The sequence below is a fragment of the Mastomys coucha genome, unplaced genomic scaffold (genome assembly GCF_008632895.1).
Source record: "Mastomys coucha isolate ucsf_1 unplaced genomic scaffold, UCSF_Mcou_1 pScaffold22, whole genome shotgun sequence".
NCBI lineage: Eukaryota > Metazoa > Chordata > Mammalia > Rodentia > Muridae > Mastomys > Mastomys coucha.
The window spans coordinates 35,913,847-35,930,185 of record NW_022196905.1 but is presented as its reverse complement, the minus strand read 5'-3'; the positions used below and the strand labels follow the sequence as shown (position 1 = coordinate 35,930,185).

At 40.4% G+C, this 16,339-nt stretch overlaps 1 protein-coding gene across 7 annotated transcripts in view; it reads left to right on the top strand.

Moving 5' to 3' along the window:
- Bod1l1 (biorientation of chromosomes in cell division 1 like 1) overlaps nucleotides 1-13,183 on the top strand; it is a 56,446-nt gene extending 43,263 nt beyond the window's left edge. For 4 of the 7 annotated variants that reach the window (XM_031342072.1, XM_031342070.1, XM_031342071.1 and 1 more), the window contains exons 18-27: nucleotides 210-288; nucleotides 625-701; nucleotides 1,471-1,546; nucleotides 1,630-1,664; nucleotides 3,320-3,365; nucleotides 5,610-5,659; nucleotides 5,775-5,856; nucleotides 6,383-6,536; nucleotides 8,774-8,914; nucleotides 11,767-13,183. In XM_031342072.1, the coding sequence (XP_031197932.1) occupies nucleotides 210-288; nucleotides 625-701; nucleotides 1,471-1,546; nucleotides 1,630-1,664; nucleotides 3,320-3,365; nucleotides 5,610-5,659; nucleotides 5,775-5,856; nucleotides 6,383-6,536; nucleotides 8,774-8,914; nucleotides 11,767-11,884 (858 nt within the window). In that variant the 3' untranslated portion in view covers nucleotides 11,885-13,183. The remainder of the gene's footprint in view (nucleotides 1-209; nucleotides 289-624; nucleotides 702-1,470; nucleotides 1,547-1,629; nucleotides 1,665-3,319; nucleotides 3,366-5,609; nucleotides 5,660-5,774; nucleotides 5,857-6,382; nucleotides 6,537-8,773; nucleotides 8,915-11,766) is intronic. The other 3 variants (XM_031342074.1, XM_031342073.1, XM_031342075.1) reach the window with 1 other exon arrangement.
- Nucleotides 13,184-16,339: the final 3,156 nt, after the last annotated feature.

Sequence of the window (16,339 nt, the reverse complement as noted above, 5' to 3'; positions counted from 1 at the left end):
GATTTGAACTCATGACCTTCCGAAGAGCAGTCGGTGCTCTTCCCCACTGAGCCATCTCACCAGCCCCGGTTATATTTTTTAAAAACATTTATCAAAGTCAAATAAGTGTCAAATAGGAAATTATTATTGAGAGAAACTCAGGGAAGTGTGAATGGATGCAGAGTTAAATTTGAAAATAAAGCCTCTGGTGTTGTTCAACTTCTCTACAGGAAGAGAACTCTGGAGATCTGGAGGAATTCTCCTCAGTTACTTCAAAGACAAACAGCAGCACTGGCCTGGAAGACAGAGGTGAGTGAAAGCCCTCCAGGGGAATGCAGGGCTCAGGCCTCACACACCACACCTGCACCAAGCTTCACCTGCTGGAGCATCCTATTGCCCATTTGTTCCCTCTGGATAGCACAGAGCCTTATGCTTACATTTGTAAAGTTGGATTATTTTTAAGCTTCATCCTCTTCTCAAAGTCTGTTCTTAGTTAACTATAGTTGGGTTTATTGGTTTAATTATGGAAATATGCAAATGAAGTGTGCATGTGTGCCTGTGTGTCTGGAATTGTGCTGGTCCTCTGAAGCATGATGAAAGCTTATCTGGTCACCAGCATGGCACTGAGCTCTGCCTTCTCCCCAGATGAATTTAGCAGCAGTGAGGGTACAGGTGACAAGACTGAGCCAAATGAAGATGATGGCAGCATCAAGTCACAGGAGGTGAGAACTGGTTTTCATATTTAGTCTCTCAAAATAACTTCCAAATGTGTCATGTGCCTCTTTCATAAGTACTTTTTTGGCTGTCTTTAATGCAGCAGGACACTATTTTAAACAGTGTGCTTTATTAATGTCATTCTGATTAATTTTGTTCTCTTAGTAAAACCTATTTATGTCATCATTAGATCGGGTCAGTCCAACATTTTGCCAGGGGCAGTGTCAGGTTCCTGGCCTTGCAGCTTAGCACTGCAGAAGGAAATGGGAACAGCTTCAGGAGGGCCCAAGGAGACCTAGCTCGGTGAGGCACAGTTGTAGCTTCCCCATGCCACCCATGTCTGCTTCCAGCCCATTCAAGTTGACAGTTAGCTTCTGCCTCAGAAAATGATAGTGGCCTGAGACAGACCTCTAAATCCCAAAGCTAGTTTACCAACTCTTTAATGGTTGGTTTTTTTGTGAGAAATTCACTAGATTTTTGTGGGGGGGGGGGGATTAGGGGGAGATAACATTTGACCACAAGTAGCTTAAACCAAGCCCCAGACATAGTTCTTGTCTGGGACAACACTCAGTAAGCATTTGTCACTTGTGTGAGACTCTAGATTCATAGGACTGTCAGTACTCACTAAGCAAGGGGACTACATACAGTAAGAAGATTGCACCTTCATTGCACCTAAGCTGGGCTTCATTCCTGTATTAAGAGAACACTGAATTGATTCAAGGGAGGGTAAATTATTTTTTTATTGATGGGGATTTTTTTCCTTCATTTTCTTCTTAGGATGATCAGCCAATAATTATTAAAAGGAGAAGAGGAAGACCTCGCAAATACCCTACAGAAACAGCCTTTAAATCAAGTAGGTATTAGGGACATCTTCAAGTTATACACAAGAACTTTCTAAATTGACCTTCTAAGTAAATTTTTACTTTATTTTTTTAGAAGAAGACTCTAAAACAGAGACTGACATTACCACTGTAAGTAATTGTAAAAGATGGGAAAAGAACTATTCAAGTATTTATTCCTGGCCTGTGAACAGCTCGTGTTGTAAACTACTTTGTATTATTTAAATACTTAAAAAGGCTTTCTTAAAGTGTGCGCTAGCCATTCAGATAATGCCTCGATTAGTAGTATTTTCCTATGGACAGAGTTCAGATAGCTGTTCATAAGCCCGTTCTATCCAAATCTAGGAGTGCAGTTGTCTAAAATTAAAGAGCCTTGGTTAAGATACAGAAAGAAATGAACTGTTTTTTGTGATTTTTGAGTGGAAACTTCTCAAGGGAAGCTTCTGGTGACCTTTGGTGCCTTATGATTTTCTCTTGAATTGTGTTTGCACTAATTTTAGTGCAGGGGAACCATCATTGCTATTTGTGTGGGTGTAGTAGTGCACGTGTTCATGTGGGAGCATACATGTGTATGTGTTGTGAATGCATGTGTGTGCATGTACATGCACACATGAAGGCCAGAGGCCAGTATCAGGTGTCTTCCTTATAACTCTCCACCTTAGTTTTTGAGGCAGGGTTTCTAGTTAACTTGTAACTCATGATGTAAATAGGTTGGCTGACCAGTAGAATCTACTCATCTCCTGCCAGCTCTCAGTTACAATGTGCATTTCTACACCAAGCTTTTTACATGGCCCTCATGTCTGTGGAGGAGGCATGTTATTAACTCAGCCATTTCCCAGTACCACTGCCTTATCTCTTTGAATGTTCTTTGACTCTGGAGTACATACCCAGTGAAAACATTATATGAGGATTTCATTCCGTGTGCTTCAGTGGCAATGAGCAGTGGCTTAGAAAACATCACTTTGGATTTTTTTTTAAGATTTATTTATTTATTTTATGTGTATGAGTACAGTGTAGCTGTACAGATGGCCGTGAGCCATCTTGCGGCTGCTGGGAATTGAACTCAGGATGGCCCCGCTCGCTCTGGCTGTGCTCGCTCCAACCCTGCCCACTGTGGCGTAATACACACTGTAGCTGTCTTCAGACACACCAGAAGAGGGTGTCAGATCTCATTATGGGTGGTTGTAATACACACTGTAGCTATCTTCAGACACACCAGAAGAGGATGTCAGATCTCATTATGGGTGGTTGTGAGCCACCATGTGGTTGCTGGGATCTGAACTCAGGACCTTCAGAAGAGTAGTCAGTGCTCTTAGCCGCTGAGCCATCTTGCCAGACCCATCACTTTGGATTTAAACGTTAGCTTTGCCATGTACTCTCAGACCTGTGACTCGTGGCCACTCACGTAATCCTCCAAGACTGCTTCCTTGGCTATGAAATAGTACGGTACTGTAGCACCAGAGTACTTCTCTCACAGTACCATCAGGCTGCAGAAGCAGGAAACCACATGTGAAATGGCTGACTGACCTCAGGGAAGCTGGCAACTTTGATCATACTTCACCACTGTGGCATTCAGTCTCCAGAGATGCACCAAAGTGGTGGGGAAGACCCATGTGTCAAGAGATAGGTCAGAAGCACGAGCATCAACACTTGCTAGCTCTATTTGACTAGCCATAGGAAAGAGATCCCCATTATTCTGATGATGTAATAAAGGCCTTTAAATTTACTGGTTGTCTTAGTGTATAATAATGACAAACTGTTCTTATTTTTTGCTCATTTAAACTTAGGTAGAGCAGTCTTCACCTAGTGACAAACTGAAAGTCAGCCAATCAGGTATGTTCCAAGCATCACTCTGCCTGTGGTCTAAGGAGGGGCTGTTGTTTCAGTTCATGTGCAAGAACTTTTAAGAGTGGTTTTCTAAGTAAGGTGTTTTTCCTACTTAAACAGAGAACCTAGCCTGGCTGTTAGGGGAGATTTTACAATTTTCTTGTTTCTCAATGAAATGAGTTGACTTTTGGTTTAAAACGAAAGTTATATATACTTAATGATTTTTTTCTTGGTCTGCATTTTAGTCTAGGAACCATCATTGCAGGGCAAAGCAGTAGAAAATAGTGAAGGCTGGAGATAAATGTAACAGTGTCCAAGCTGTGGTTTGCTGCACTTATGCTGAGATAAGACAGAACAAGTAGCTCTTTGGAGCACTGTTACCATGAAGGCTGAGGCTCATTGCAGCAACCTACTGAGCTCAGAGGAGGAATAATTTATAAAAGAAACCTGTGCACCTTACAGACTGAGATCTGTAAAAGATAGAATTATTTCAAGTATTTTATCCTCATTCCAAAGAGAGAAAAAAAAATTCCAAAATGTTAATAATGATTGCCCCTAGACAGAATGCTATAGAACGCTAATAGAAGTGTTACTTATTATTTATTTAGCCTGTCTTTTCCAGATTTTTAACAGTTTGTACATTTTAATCTCATAGCTTAAGGATTGTTAAATGAAAGAAAGCATTATCAGTGGATTTAAAGGATTGACAATATGCAAAAAAGAGATGACTATGACAGCTGTTTGTGTAAATAGGTAACAGTTAGCTTGAGAAATCATACAGTCTGGCCATCAAGATACAGCAGGTCCATAACCCTGTGCACAATGTGTACACACCTAATTATGTAAGCTTTTGGGTTTGCTGCAGTTTTTTTTCTTGTCTCTTGATAAATTAAGGTTATTTTGTTGTTTTGGTTTTGGTATGGTTTGGGGTTTCTGTTTGCTTTGGGGGGGCTTTTATTTTTGTTTGTTAAGGGAGGAAGAAGGATTCTGCTTCAGTATGGTTTTTAACCTGATTTTATTATACTATTTTAAATCCATACAATAAGAAATCTTTATACATTGAACTCACTTTAAAGATTCTGATCTATGTGATCATGTGGTGGTTTTGCTTTTTTTTCTGACTCTGGGTAATGAGACCAGCTTAGGGCAGAGTTTGATCTTACTGAATAAACCTTTTTCACATTTGTTAGTGTAGTGAAACTTCAGAAAAACAGTAGTACTACTGCCTTCATCTCTGACTGTAGTGCTTTTGAGCCCCTCTCCCAAAAAAGTACTTTTGAGTTGAGTCCTTGCCCATAATTTTATATTCAAATAATATACCATCTAATCTTTATTTTCATTACAATAATACATCTCATAAAGTTGTAACATATATATCAGACAAATATTTAAAGAATAAAGCAAAGTCTACCAACAGGCTTATAATGTATTTTTTTTTCTTGTTGTTTCCATGGTGTGTGTGTATTTGGAGTAAAAAGTCCAAATACTACTCTTCTTATTAATTATGTGACTCAATAAAGTATAAAAATCTAGCTACTCAACCTCAATTATTTTCAAACTGTAAGCTGAAGTTGAAATATTAATAAAGCAATACTGAGACTTAAAGGAAACATCTCTAATCAAAAACCTGAAATGCTTCAGAATCCAAAACCTTTCCAATATTGACATGATAAAGTGGAAAGTTCTATAACTGTCCTGTGATAGTTTGCTCTCAGGGTAGATGCACTGAAAATATTGTATAGTATTACCTTCTGGTCATGCAAATGAGGTATATATGAAATATAAGTGTATTTTGTGTCTGCCTTTTTAGTATGTATATGTGAAAGTAGAGTAGGATGCTGTACTTGTATGCATGCATCTCAGGTGTTAACCTCAGATATGCTATCTGCCTCCTTCAAGACAGGGTCTTCTATCAGCTTAGACTTACCCATTGGGCTAGACAGGTTGGCCATGATCCATGGCATTTCCCCCACCTTACCAGTGTGTTCTAGGGTTCTGAACTTTCAGAGAGGGTCCTCGTGCTTTCAAGGCAGGCATTTTACTGACTGAGCTACCTTCTAAACTCCAAGTTTTGTGTTTACATGTTGTCAACTACCTAAGATCTTTTATTATGATGTTTCTGATATTCCTAAATCTGGAGAAAAAATCCTAAATAATGAATTATATAAAGGTGTATTAACATTGGAATGATGACTGATAATAGGCTAGACCTACTGTTGAAATTTAATTTCTGGTTTGTTTTTTATAAAGATGAGTCCAACAAAGAAACAGCCAACCTACAAGAAAAAAGTACAAGCAATGTAAGTGCTAGTTCTGGGGGCTGTTTTGTTTTGTTTTATCAAAATGTATCTTCTATAAATAAAGTTAATAATGCTCAGCTAACCACCCTTTCAATTTTAATGCTGTTGTTTCTAGGATGATAGTGAAGAAAAAACAGCGAGTATGCGTCTGAGAGAAAGAAAGCCCAAACGCTCATTGACTTCATCAGATGATGCTGGTATGAGTCTGGCACATTCTTTCCCCCCACCCCTTCTCTCTTTAGAAAACAACAGGCCAATTTAAAACAAAAATAAAAGTAATATAAAACAAGCAGAGGGAAAAAAACAAACCAAGAAACACATACATCTGTACATTGTTAATTACAGTCTTATTTCAAAATCACACTTTTTAACCAATCTTTTTTGGATGAAGCAAAATCCAGCTGGGTGCAGCTAGAATTAATGTTGCATAAATGTGTGTGAAATGGCTCTAATCCCTGCCAGAAATGGCACATCCCAGATGCTTTTCTGAGCACATGTGAGTTTTTTGCAAATGCTGGCTGTGAACTGCATAAGTAAACTATCCCAAATGTGTTTGAGATTAAGGTAAACAGTTGTGAACTGCAAGTACTGAAACCAAAAGGAAGTGGAAAACCACTTCTTCTGCTTCCAAGTTGCTAATATTCTAAGTTCTACTCCATGGCTGTCCTTTGGAAGTGACTTTGGGAATTGTATAGTCCAGGTGTTACCCTTCTGTCTGAACAGAATCCTCAGAGCCAGAAAGAAAGCGCCAGAAGTCAGTTTCTGAAACATCTGAGGACAAAAAAGATGAGGAGTCTGATGAGGAAGAGGAAGAAGAGGAAGAGGAGGAGCCCTTGGGAGCCACCACAAGATCAGCCACCAGATCAGAGGCACAGAGGTAATGGGCGCAACCAGGAGCCTCCAGAGGCTTTCGGCAGCTGCTCTGTCTGGAAGCAGCTCTTGGTGTCATGGGACTCTCTCAAAGCTGTTTTCTTTCCATGTTCTCGTCTTGACTGTCTTGACTCAGAGAGAATGTTTTTCTGTCTCAGTTGCTGGGGTTATTCAGAGTCTTTGACTTAAGTGCATGTTTGGTGAAATTAGTCAGTTCTCTTCAGACAATTTTGAAGCATCTGTTATCTCAGACAGTATGTGCTGAGCACCATGAAGGAACCCAGAGGCCCACACACAGACATCAACTGTGCTGCCCCTGATGAACTGCCTGAACTTACATGTTCCCCTAAAGTATGTGCTATGAAACCCTCATAGAGGTACAAACCTTCAGGGGAAAAACTGAATATGTGGTCAAATGTGTTTGAAGAAGTCATGAGTTCTCTGCTTCTTCTAAGTTAATGTATGAAGTATTTTAGGTTTGGCAGTGTTCTAAAGGATGGAAACTAGTTGTATATTTAGCCACCAGAGTCCTCCCCAGACCCTCCATGTTGGTGCACCTATTAACACCAGTAGTGCCCTTTCTCCACTGAACACTTAGAGATGATGTGTGTGGTGCTGCACAAGTCTCCCTAGTATTCACCAGTATTTTCCATTTTCAGTGTCATTCATACACTCTGGATCTTGGCATAATCTTCTATAATTTCATTCTCCAAAATTAATCAAAAAGGACTGAAATGTTTACTTTGAAAGTATTATAATTAATACCTGTCACCATAATATAATAGAAATATAATATCATGTTTATACACCCATTTCTGCCTCTGGTGACATGGTTTGATTTCTCAAGAGTCAGATTTTAAATACAAAAGGCAAAATTAATAACTGAATTTAAAGTTAATGACTAAAGTTAAAATGGTGTGATGTTTAGGCTTTTGGAAGAGAGGGGTTAGAGAGGAGGAATAGGTGATAGGAATAAAGTGACTGAGTGAAAGTGCATGAATGCACCACTAGGACCTTATGCACCTATGCAACTCTTATGCTGAAAATCCTGCGACTCCTTCAGTGTAGTGGGACTCAACTACAGAAAGTTCGTTAGACTTTCTATCTTCCAGAGAGTATCTAAAAGTCACTAGCAGGCTTGCCTTTCAACATAATAGCCGAAATGTATTATTGACATGTATGGCATCATTTATGATAAGGAAAATGCATTTTTAAAAGAATAACTCATTTAATATATAGGCTAATGGTCATTTGAGTTACCATTGTTGTCAAAATCTTTAAGAATGTTTGATTTACCTACAGACTCTTTTCTGTTTGGTTTAAATTTCTCGGCATTGGTTGGTTGGTCTCAGGGCTCTAGTCCTTCATGGTATCCCAGGTCCTCGGGTCAGATGTGCACTTTATGATCCTCTTGTATTGCTAACCTTGGGTGCCTGAACCACAGTACCTCTGTATTGGTCATGTTCTTGTGCATACTAAAAGGGCAGATGAACCTCTTCTTCCCTGGCCTTCTCTTCCTGTGCACTATAGATGCTAGCTTCCTGATGACTTCTGCTTGTTTGAAGTTCTATTCTTGGGGCCTCATAATAATTCCCCTTAAGTATTTGAGGGCAGTTTCCAGGCCTTCTTGTCCTAAGCTTCCTTGACATCTTATCTGTTTGCTCTCTAATCTATATCCTCTCTAAGAAACAAATGTTCCACACCAGGTGTAGACCAAAAATCCAGAAGGGTTGTTCTGCTGATCTTATAAATACTGATACTCAGTATGCATCCAAACTGGAATTGCTTCCAATTGAATTACTTACATACCATATACTGAATGAATCCTTTTCCGTCCTCTTCTCTGGAAAGTCAGATTTTCCCTTAATCTGATTTCTGTCTTGTATAATTGACTACTTGGAACATTGAGTGCTGTGAGTCATGCCTTCAGTGACCTTAGCCTCTTATTCTGTTTTCAAGAGGTCTTTGGTATCCTTGTCAGCCAGTATATTTGCTATTTTTCAGAGTCATCATCTTGATTGTGGTAAAGTATTCACAGGAGAAGCAAAGACAGTTTCTTTGAGGTAGAGTTTAGTCCTGGCTGACACCAAGGTCTTTACTAGCAATGATCAAGAGACCCAGCCCCTTTGATCCTGTGAGTCTCCATAGCTGCCTTGCCCGTGCAAAATCTCTTCCTTTCTAGTAGCCCCCTGGACTAGAGAATCCAGTGCTACCATTGCCCAGTGTCTCTGTAATGTGTTTCAGAAAGAATCATAGCAAGCCATCTACACGTGCAACATCCAAACTTGGCATCCCAGAAACAGTTTCTCCTAGAAATCGCCAAAAGTTAGCAAAAGAGAAGTTATCTACCAGCGAAAAAGTTAGTAAATCTCCCCCATTAGGAAGGTAAGTCCCTGCCTGCCCTTCAAGTTGTTTAACTCCCCAGTAATGCTTTTCCTATTTTCTTAAGGATGTCTGTTTCACCAAATAGCTGTCTTGGGGGATCATGGGTTTCCAGAAATAGGAAGGCTTAAGATAAAAAGTGTCTTCAGTGGCTTTGCCATGTGGCCCAGCCACACAGGCTTGTCCTTGACTCTTGTGAGACTTATTAGCTAACTCTCATGTACAAAGGCTGCAGTCAGGCGTGTTTCTTCCCAACTGATTGCATGTCTGAGTGCGTAGTTCAGTCTGTACAATGTGGTGAAGCATGTCACAGCTTAGAGTCACTTCTGGTTTAAACTATTGTAGAGGTGACAAAACAAAAGCACTTTCAAACAGCCACCTGCAGCTTGCACCTTCCACCACAGCTGGGTTCATCTCTGCTTCCCACAGTCCTCCATCTTTGCCTCTCCTGTGCTAAGGCAGTGGGTGCTCTCTGCCTGCCTCGGTGAGTCAGATCCTTCCTTTCTTTAAGCCCTTTCCTTTAGGGCCTCCTCTCTGCTACAGCCCATTCTCATCTCCTTCCTATTGCATCTGCAATCAGCACTAAACAATTAGGAATGGCAGGTGGCAGTGGTGTAGGTAGCCTCATGTTCTTCTCCCCTCAGCTGTCAAGTTTCTTCCTTAAGGTTGGGAACTGTCTTCCTCTTTGTCTAGATAACATGCATAAAAGATGATTCCATGAATTTAAAGATTGTTTATGCATACTCTTACAGTGTGTGATCCCAATAGCACACTGTGATATGTATATGTGTCTTAGTAAGGAGGGAAATCCCCTCCTTTCATCCTCACTGGAAGAGATGAAATAGTCATCCTCATTTTCTGTCAGGACAGTGTGGATACATATTTCTCAGAGTTGAATGTGCAGAGGAATTTCATGGTGGAGGTGCCAATAGTGACTTTAAGAGTTGTGCCTGTGACTCTGCACTTCCAGCAGGCTTCTGGGTGTAAGGAAAGGGCTTGGCCTGGTCAGCCTGGCAGGCTCCCACAAAAGGAGAGAAGGAGCCTGACTCAAGACTCAGCTTCCTGTGAACACTCACAGCACAACACTGGCTCCTGTTGCCCAGCAGCTCTCCAGTGAACTAGTGTTCCATGTGGCCAGTGGCTTCCCATGACACAGCTTGGGATGAATTACTAACAAACATCTCTTGGCCATTCTCAGCTCATTCATAGGTACCATATCATAAGAACCAATCATAAGAACCATTCAACTTAGTGTGTTTGCTTTTACTGTCAAAAGAATAAGCTTGCCTTTGCAGCCAAAAAGTTGCATTTCTCTTTATCCTGAAGCTTTAGTTTTCCATTTCTTTAATTCATCAATAAAACATTGTATGCATTTTACCATATGACCAGGAGATATTAGAAGTATAGCCAGATAACAGGTTTAATCTTTGCAACGGCCCAGAGAAATGTCTTTTCTAATGACAGAAGTGGATGTGTATAGGACTTTCAAACTTTTGATAGCAGCCCAGTAATGTGTTTCACAATACAACTGCTGCTCACATTCAAACTACTATAAAAGACAAAATACTCACTAGTAAAACTTGGTACGTATGGTGACATGGCATTTTCTGTCATCTTCTATTACCATGTTGCTTTAAAGTAACATGCAGGCTGTAAAGGCACAGCAAATAAGTTTTAGTGGCTAGTGCTGTGTTAAGTCTAAAGCACTGTGTAGTTCCTAGGGAGGAAGCTGTTTGCTCTTCAAGAAGGCTTCTCACAAGAGGACTTTTGAACTGAAGTTGGAAAAAAAATGGTCAGATGGATCATATAGTATGACTAGAAAAAAAAGAAAGAGAGAGAGAGAATTGGACATGTGGCTCAGTTGGTAGGGTGTTTACCTAGAAGGCATGAAGTCCTGGGTTGAATCCCTGGCATTGCATAAACTGGACATGATGGTGTATGCATGTAATAGCACTCAGGAGGTGGAAGATCAGAAGTTCAAACTTGTCAAGTGCTGCATAGGAAGTTCAAGGCTTGCCTAGGCTAGCTACATGACACTTTGTCTCAAAAAGGAATAAAAAGAAGAAAATCACTTGTTAAAACGTGGACAAGGATGACATTTTTGTTTGAACATAGCAGTGCTTAGACAGAGTACTTAAAGGAGAGAGCTATTTGTGTAAACATATGCACTGTGGTCTGATTGTTTTGTCCTAGAACAGTGGTTCTCAGCCTTTGGGTGGCAGTTCCTTTGAAGGTCAGGTATCAGATATGCTGGGTATCAGGTTTTTACATCATGATTCATGACAAAAAATTACAGTTATGAAGTAGCAACGAAATAAATTTTATAGTCATGAGGAACTGTATTAAAGGGTCTCAGCATTAGGAAGGTTGAGAGCCACTGTCCTAGAAGCAGAAGAGAGCCAACAAGAGCTGTCTATGTCTGAGGATGGTGACTTGGTTGAATCAATTACTATGCTCCTCTAAACCTTTCCTACTGTGCAAGCTGGCTTCTCTAATGCTACTCTGAAACATAATTTGACTGTGTCAGATGCTAAGTTACACTCCTGCTGTGTTTGTGCTACCTGTTTCCACTGGACTCTGTGTGTGTATCAGTAGAAAGGGGGTGTAGGAAAGGATGCTAATAAGGCCAAGGTCAGTACTTCAGGGTGGCAGGTCTGGCACAGAGTGCAGGCCTCTGTGTGCCTCCTCCAGAGCACTGTCTGCTCTGTTCAAGGTTGCTGGTGAAGAACCTGACGTGCAAGCACTGGTATTAAAGACTGGGGTTTTCCCACCAGGGTACTGTTTTAAAGACTCCCAAGTTATTTGAAGCAACTGATTTTAACTCTCCTCATTGGCTTGACTTTTGCTCAATACAGATCAAAGGCACAGCTCTCCCCTTCTGTCAAGCGCAAGAGAGAAGTCAGCCCTCCTGGAGCTCGAACAAGAGGCCAGCAGAAAGTAGACGAAAACCCTCTGAAAAAGGCGAAGCGGTAATGCTGGCTCCAGCTTTCTGAATAACAACCCAGTGGAGAGAAAATGGACAAGCCTTGCCCCATGGGCTTTTTCCTTATTTTAAAACAAGAAAAGGATCTGCATGTGCTGTAAGTTCCTAGGTGCGAGCTTGCTCATTTTATTTTAAACAGCTTATAAACCATTGTTCATGGACGGTTTTATGTACATTCACTTCAGATAAAGGAAGATAAGTTTACTTTGTATCCGAACTCAGCAAAGTAGTTGTATATTTTAACAGCGGGAATTAGGGTTTCCAATGGGACACATCAAGAATGCAATCCTTCCAGCCCATCAGACACAAGGCTGCCCGTGGGGATCTGTGTATAGTATATAAACATGTAAAAACAGGCTGTATTTTACTCAATGTATGATGCTAATCAATGAACACTTTATTTATTTTACAGAGAAATCTTATCTGTGAACTTTACTATATATCTGTTTATTTTATTTTATTAATTTTTTTAATAAAAAGAGGGTTTTAAATGCTATGCAGTCATTAGTAGAAGAGTTCTAGCACTCCGAGTGCCCTGTAACTATCTGCATATGGTCTGGCAGGAAACAGAAATTCACGCATGCGTCCAAGTAAAGTAGGTTAGCTGAAGAACAGACTCTGCTGCTTCCGTCCACGGCCGGGACTGTTTTGTCTTTCGATTCCCCTTGCCCCTGTGGCTCTACCTGCCAACCCCCTTAATGTGAATTACCTGATTCAGGTAAAGTCACAGCCTTCACTGCAGGTGGCACCCACCCGCTGTGGGTTCATTCTTTTCCTCTGTGTTCACCCCAAGCCTCGGCCACCATCTTCATACTGTCTGTTCAGAGAGGAGAAGTTCTTGAAGATTAGATTGCTCCAGGCTGTTCAGCTTCAGGATGTCATGTTGTTTTATACAGTTCTTTCGGGATAGAAGCTGGCTTTATAGCCAGATTCTTTTTTAAACATGATTTAACTCCCATAATGAACAAACTGTCTGACTTAAGTTTTTCATAAAATAACGTTTTCTTAAGATTGGATATGCTTCTTGAAATGATATGATGAGTTGCCAAATGATTGAGATTTTAAATGCTCTGTTCATACTCTCGTTTTATAATTAAAATTTACATTCATTATGTGTAGGTTTTTTATTGTTTGGGGTTATGATCTTTTTGTCTTTTTTTTCCTTTGGCTTTTTTTTTTAATTTTGGTTTTATTTTATTGTTTTGGCTCTTGTAAGGTGGATATTCTTGTCATTTTGCATTGTTTCTTATTGAAATTTTATATATAAATTATAAAATGTTTCCCTAAAACTTGAGTGACAAGAATTTTTTCCCCATGTCTTAAAAGTAAATGCAGTTAGAAGTGAGACTGAATCTCAACAATTCTGTTTACTTAGAGTAGCAATGTTAAGTTGATTGGTTCATTAATAGTGCACACCTGAACACAATCTCATTGTGAAGCCATAGAGAGTGAGTTTTATCTGTGAGGCAAAGCTTCCTCCTAGTAAATGTGGAGCCAAGCAGTAGAACCACGTCATCTGTGCTCTGGAGAGGTCCGTCAGCTACCTCTTAGTAACTTCCAGTGCTTCTGAAGCCCGGGTTGAAGAGGAATGACCCTGTGGAATAGGGGATATTGCAAGTGTGAAGAAGCAATTTGTAGTCATGATTTGATGCTGATAGTATGAAGCAAGGTAGAGGAGCTCAGAGCATCCTAGTTTACATGGTAGTCTCAGAATCCTAAGGACTGTTTGGCTCAGGGGCTTACGAGTGTGTCCACGGTTAAGATCACTTGTTGCTCTTTTAGAGGATTCAAGTCCCATCACCACCATCCATACCTCCAATTCCAGGGGATCTGATGTCTTCTGACCTCCAGCATGGAGAATGTTCATGGTGTACATGGATGCATGCATACATGTAAGCAAAACACTTGCACACTCAAACATAAAAAAATACCCAACTCAAAATTCCTGTCGCTTTCTCCTACAAACCCACTATAAAACACAGATCATCATCTCCAGCTCTCATTTTCTGGGCTTAACATTGCCACCACTGTACTCCATCAGAAGCCTTATCCCCCAGCTGCTCCATCACAGAGCCATAATCAGTCAAAGGTAGTAGAGTGCCCCATGCCTGAAGATGCCAGCATGCTGTGGCCCACAGAGGATACTTGCTTGGTCTTGACTCATAACCTACCACTATTCTCCATCTCTGTTTCTGGCCTCAGATTCTGCAGCTTAGCTCTCACCATCCAGACTTCATAAATACCAGACCCTAGTAACATTCACCCTAAGTAGGAATGACTTGCAGGTAGCACTATGCTCCTAATGAGACCTCTCATAGTGACTTGATGCAAACTGGAAACCACACTTGTCTCCAAGCCCTAATCCAGAAAGCTGTTTCCTTTGCCTCTAGAAAGGAGATGCTAAGCTTTCTGCAGAGGCACCCTGCCCTCAGGACCAGCTGGAGCAGAGCTTTCCTCTAGGCATCTTTGCAAAACATGGAAACCCAACTCAATTTGAGATCCAAGGAGAGAATACTAAGTGAAAGAAAGGCCAAAAACAGTTTGCTGTTACTGTTGTTGTTGTTGTTGTTGTTGTTGTGTTTATTGTTCATCCTTGATCCAACAATACATGACTTTTTCTAAAAATCACTGCTCAATCATCTTTAAACCTACACTACAGACTCAGGATAAGGAATTGTTACAGCAGGCATCTTTCTACCAAGACCACTGTTCTGGAAGCAGACGTCTGTCTAGGACTGTGCATACACCAGGGACGCAGCACAAACCCAAGGCTTCAGGAGTGGCAACGACAACACAGAGATACTTCTACAGAACACAGCAAGGAACAAGGCACTAACTCCTGGCCAGCTTTGTAGTTCAAGTTTTAAATGTTCCAAGCAAAGTTGGATCTAAAGAAAAGAGCGTTTTCGAGGTTGAGATGGGAAGACAAGACAAAGGTGCCGTTTTTTTATTACCTCATCAAATTTCCAGAAACTTGCCAGAGAGGACAGAAAATAATGACATAAAATACTGGTTCTAGGAGATATGCTTTCTCTAAGTCCTACCTAGAAATTCCATGTGCACATTAATAAGTACTAAGACATCATGAAGCTGGGCACAGTGACACATACTTTTAATCCTAGCATTCAGAGGCAGGCAGATCTATAAATTCTAGGCCAGCCTGAGCTACATAGGGAGTTCCAGGAAAGCCAGGGCTACATAAAGAGACTGTTTCAGAATCAAGAAAATATGACAGGGACTGGAGGGCTCAGTGGTCAAGAGAGATTATGGCTTTTACAGAGGAATGGAATTCAGTTTCTATGTCAGGCAACTCAAAAGCACCTGTAAGTCCAGCTCCAAGGAACTCCCAACACCTTTGACCTCTGTAGTCACTGAACTTACATACCTACAAATACACAGAATTAAGAATCTTTTAAAAAAAAATCTTAAGAGGAAATCTGTGTGTTTTATTTTTTTTTCTTTTGGACTCTTAAGAGGAAATCTGGTTAATTCAGCATTCTTCCCCAGCAGGCATGGAACCCAACAACATCCATGGAACTCAATATTGTGTTTCACCTTGAAAACCATTCAAAGGAGCTTTGTGGAGGATTATCACATTCCATATTTTAAAATTGGAAGAATTAGGATGCATAGTGTCTTTAATAGCTTGCTTGAGAACATGAAGAACACACATGAATGGGTCTGGCAACAAGATCATCTCTGTTGAGTTTAGGGCTTTTTCTTTCTCACTGAACAAAGGCCCATAGTAGACTCTAATATTTTCTTTCATCCTCTTGCAATGAGCTTGATTTCTTTAAAGCAGATGTTATAAAATATCAACAGTTAATAGTATCATCAAGTCATGTCTGGATTGTAAAAAAGTAGAGCTCATCAAGCAACGAAGAAAGTCACTCCCAACAGTCTTCAAAGCCAGATGTTATAACCTCACTTGGCTACACATGCATATATCTCTGCAATATTATGACTTTGGTATATTATTCACTATATGGCATCACTAATTTATATTAGTTATATGTAGCCCTGGTTAGGTATCTCATTAAAATATGTATTCTGAGCCATTCACCTGTCACTAGTTGTCTTAGGTTTCTGTTGTGATGAAACATCGTGATCAAAAATCAAGTTGGCAAGCAAATAGTTTATTTGTTTTACACTTCCATATTGTTGTTCATCATCAAAGGAAGTCAGGACAGGAACTCAAACACAGCCGGAACCTAGAGTCAGAACCTGATGCAGAGACCATGGAGGGTATGTTTTCTGGCTTGTTCCTCATAGCTGACCCAACCCAGACCACCAACCCAGAGGTAGCATCACCCACAGTAGTCTCAGCCCTCTCCCACTGATCACTAAGAAAATGTTTTATAGCAGATCAATTGAGATTCCTTCCTCTCTGATGACATTAGCCTGTGAAAATTTGACATAAGACTAGCCAGTAAATTATTCTTTAG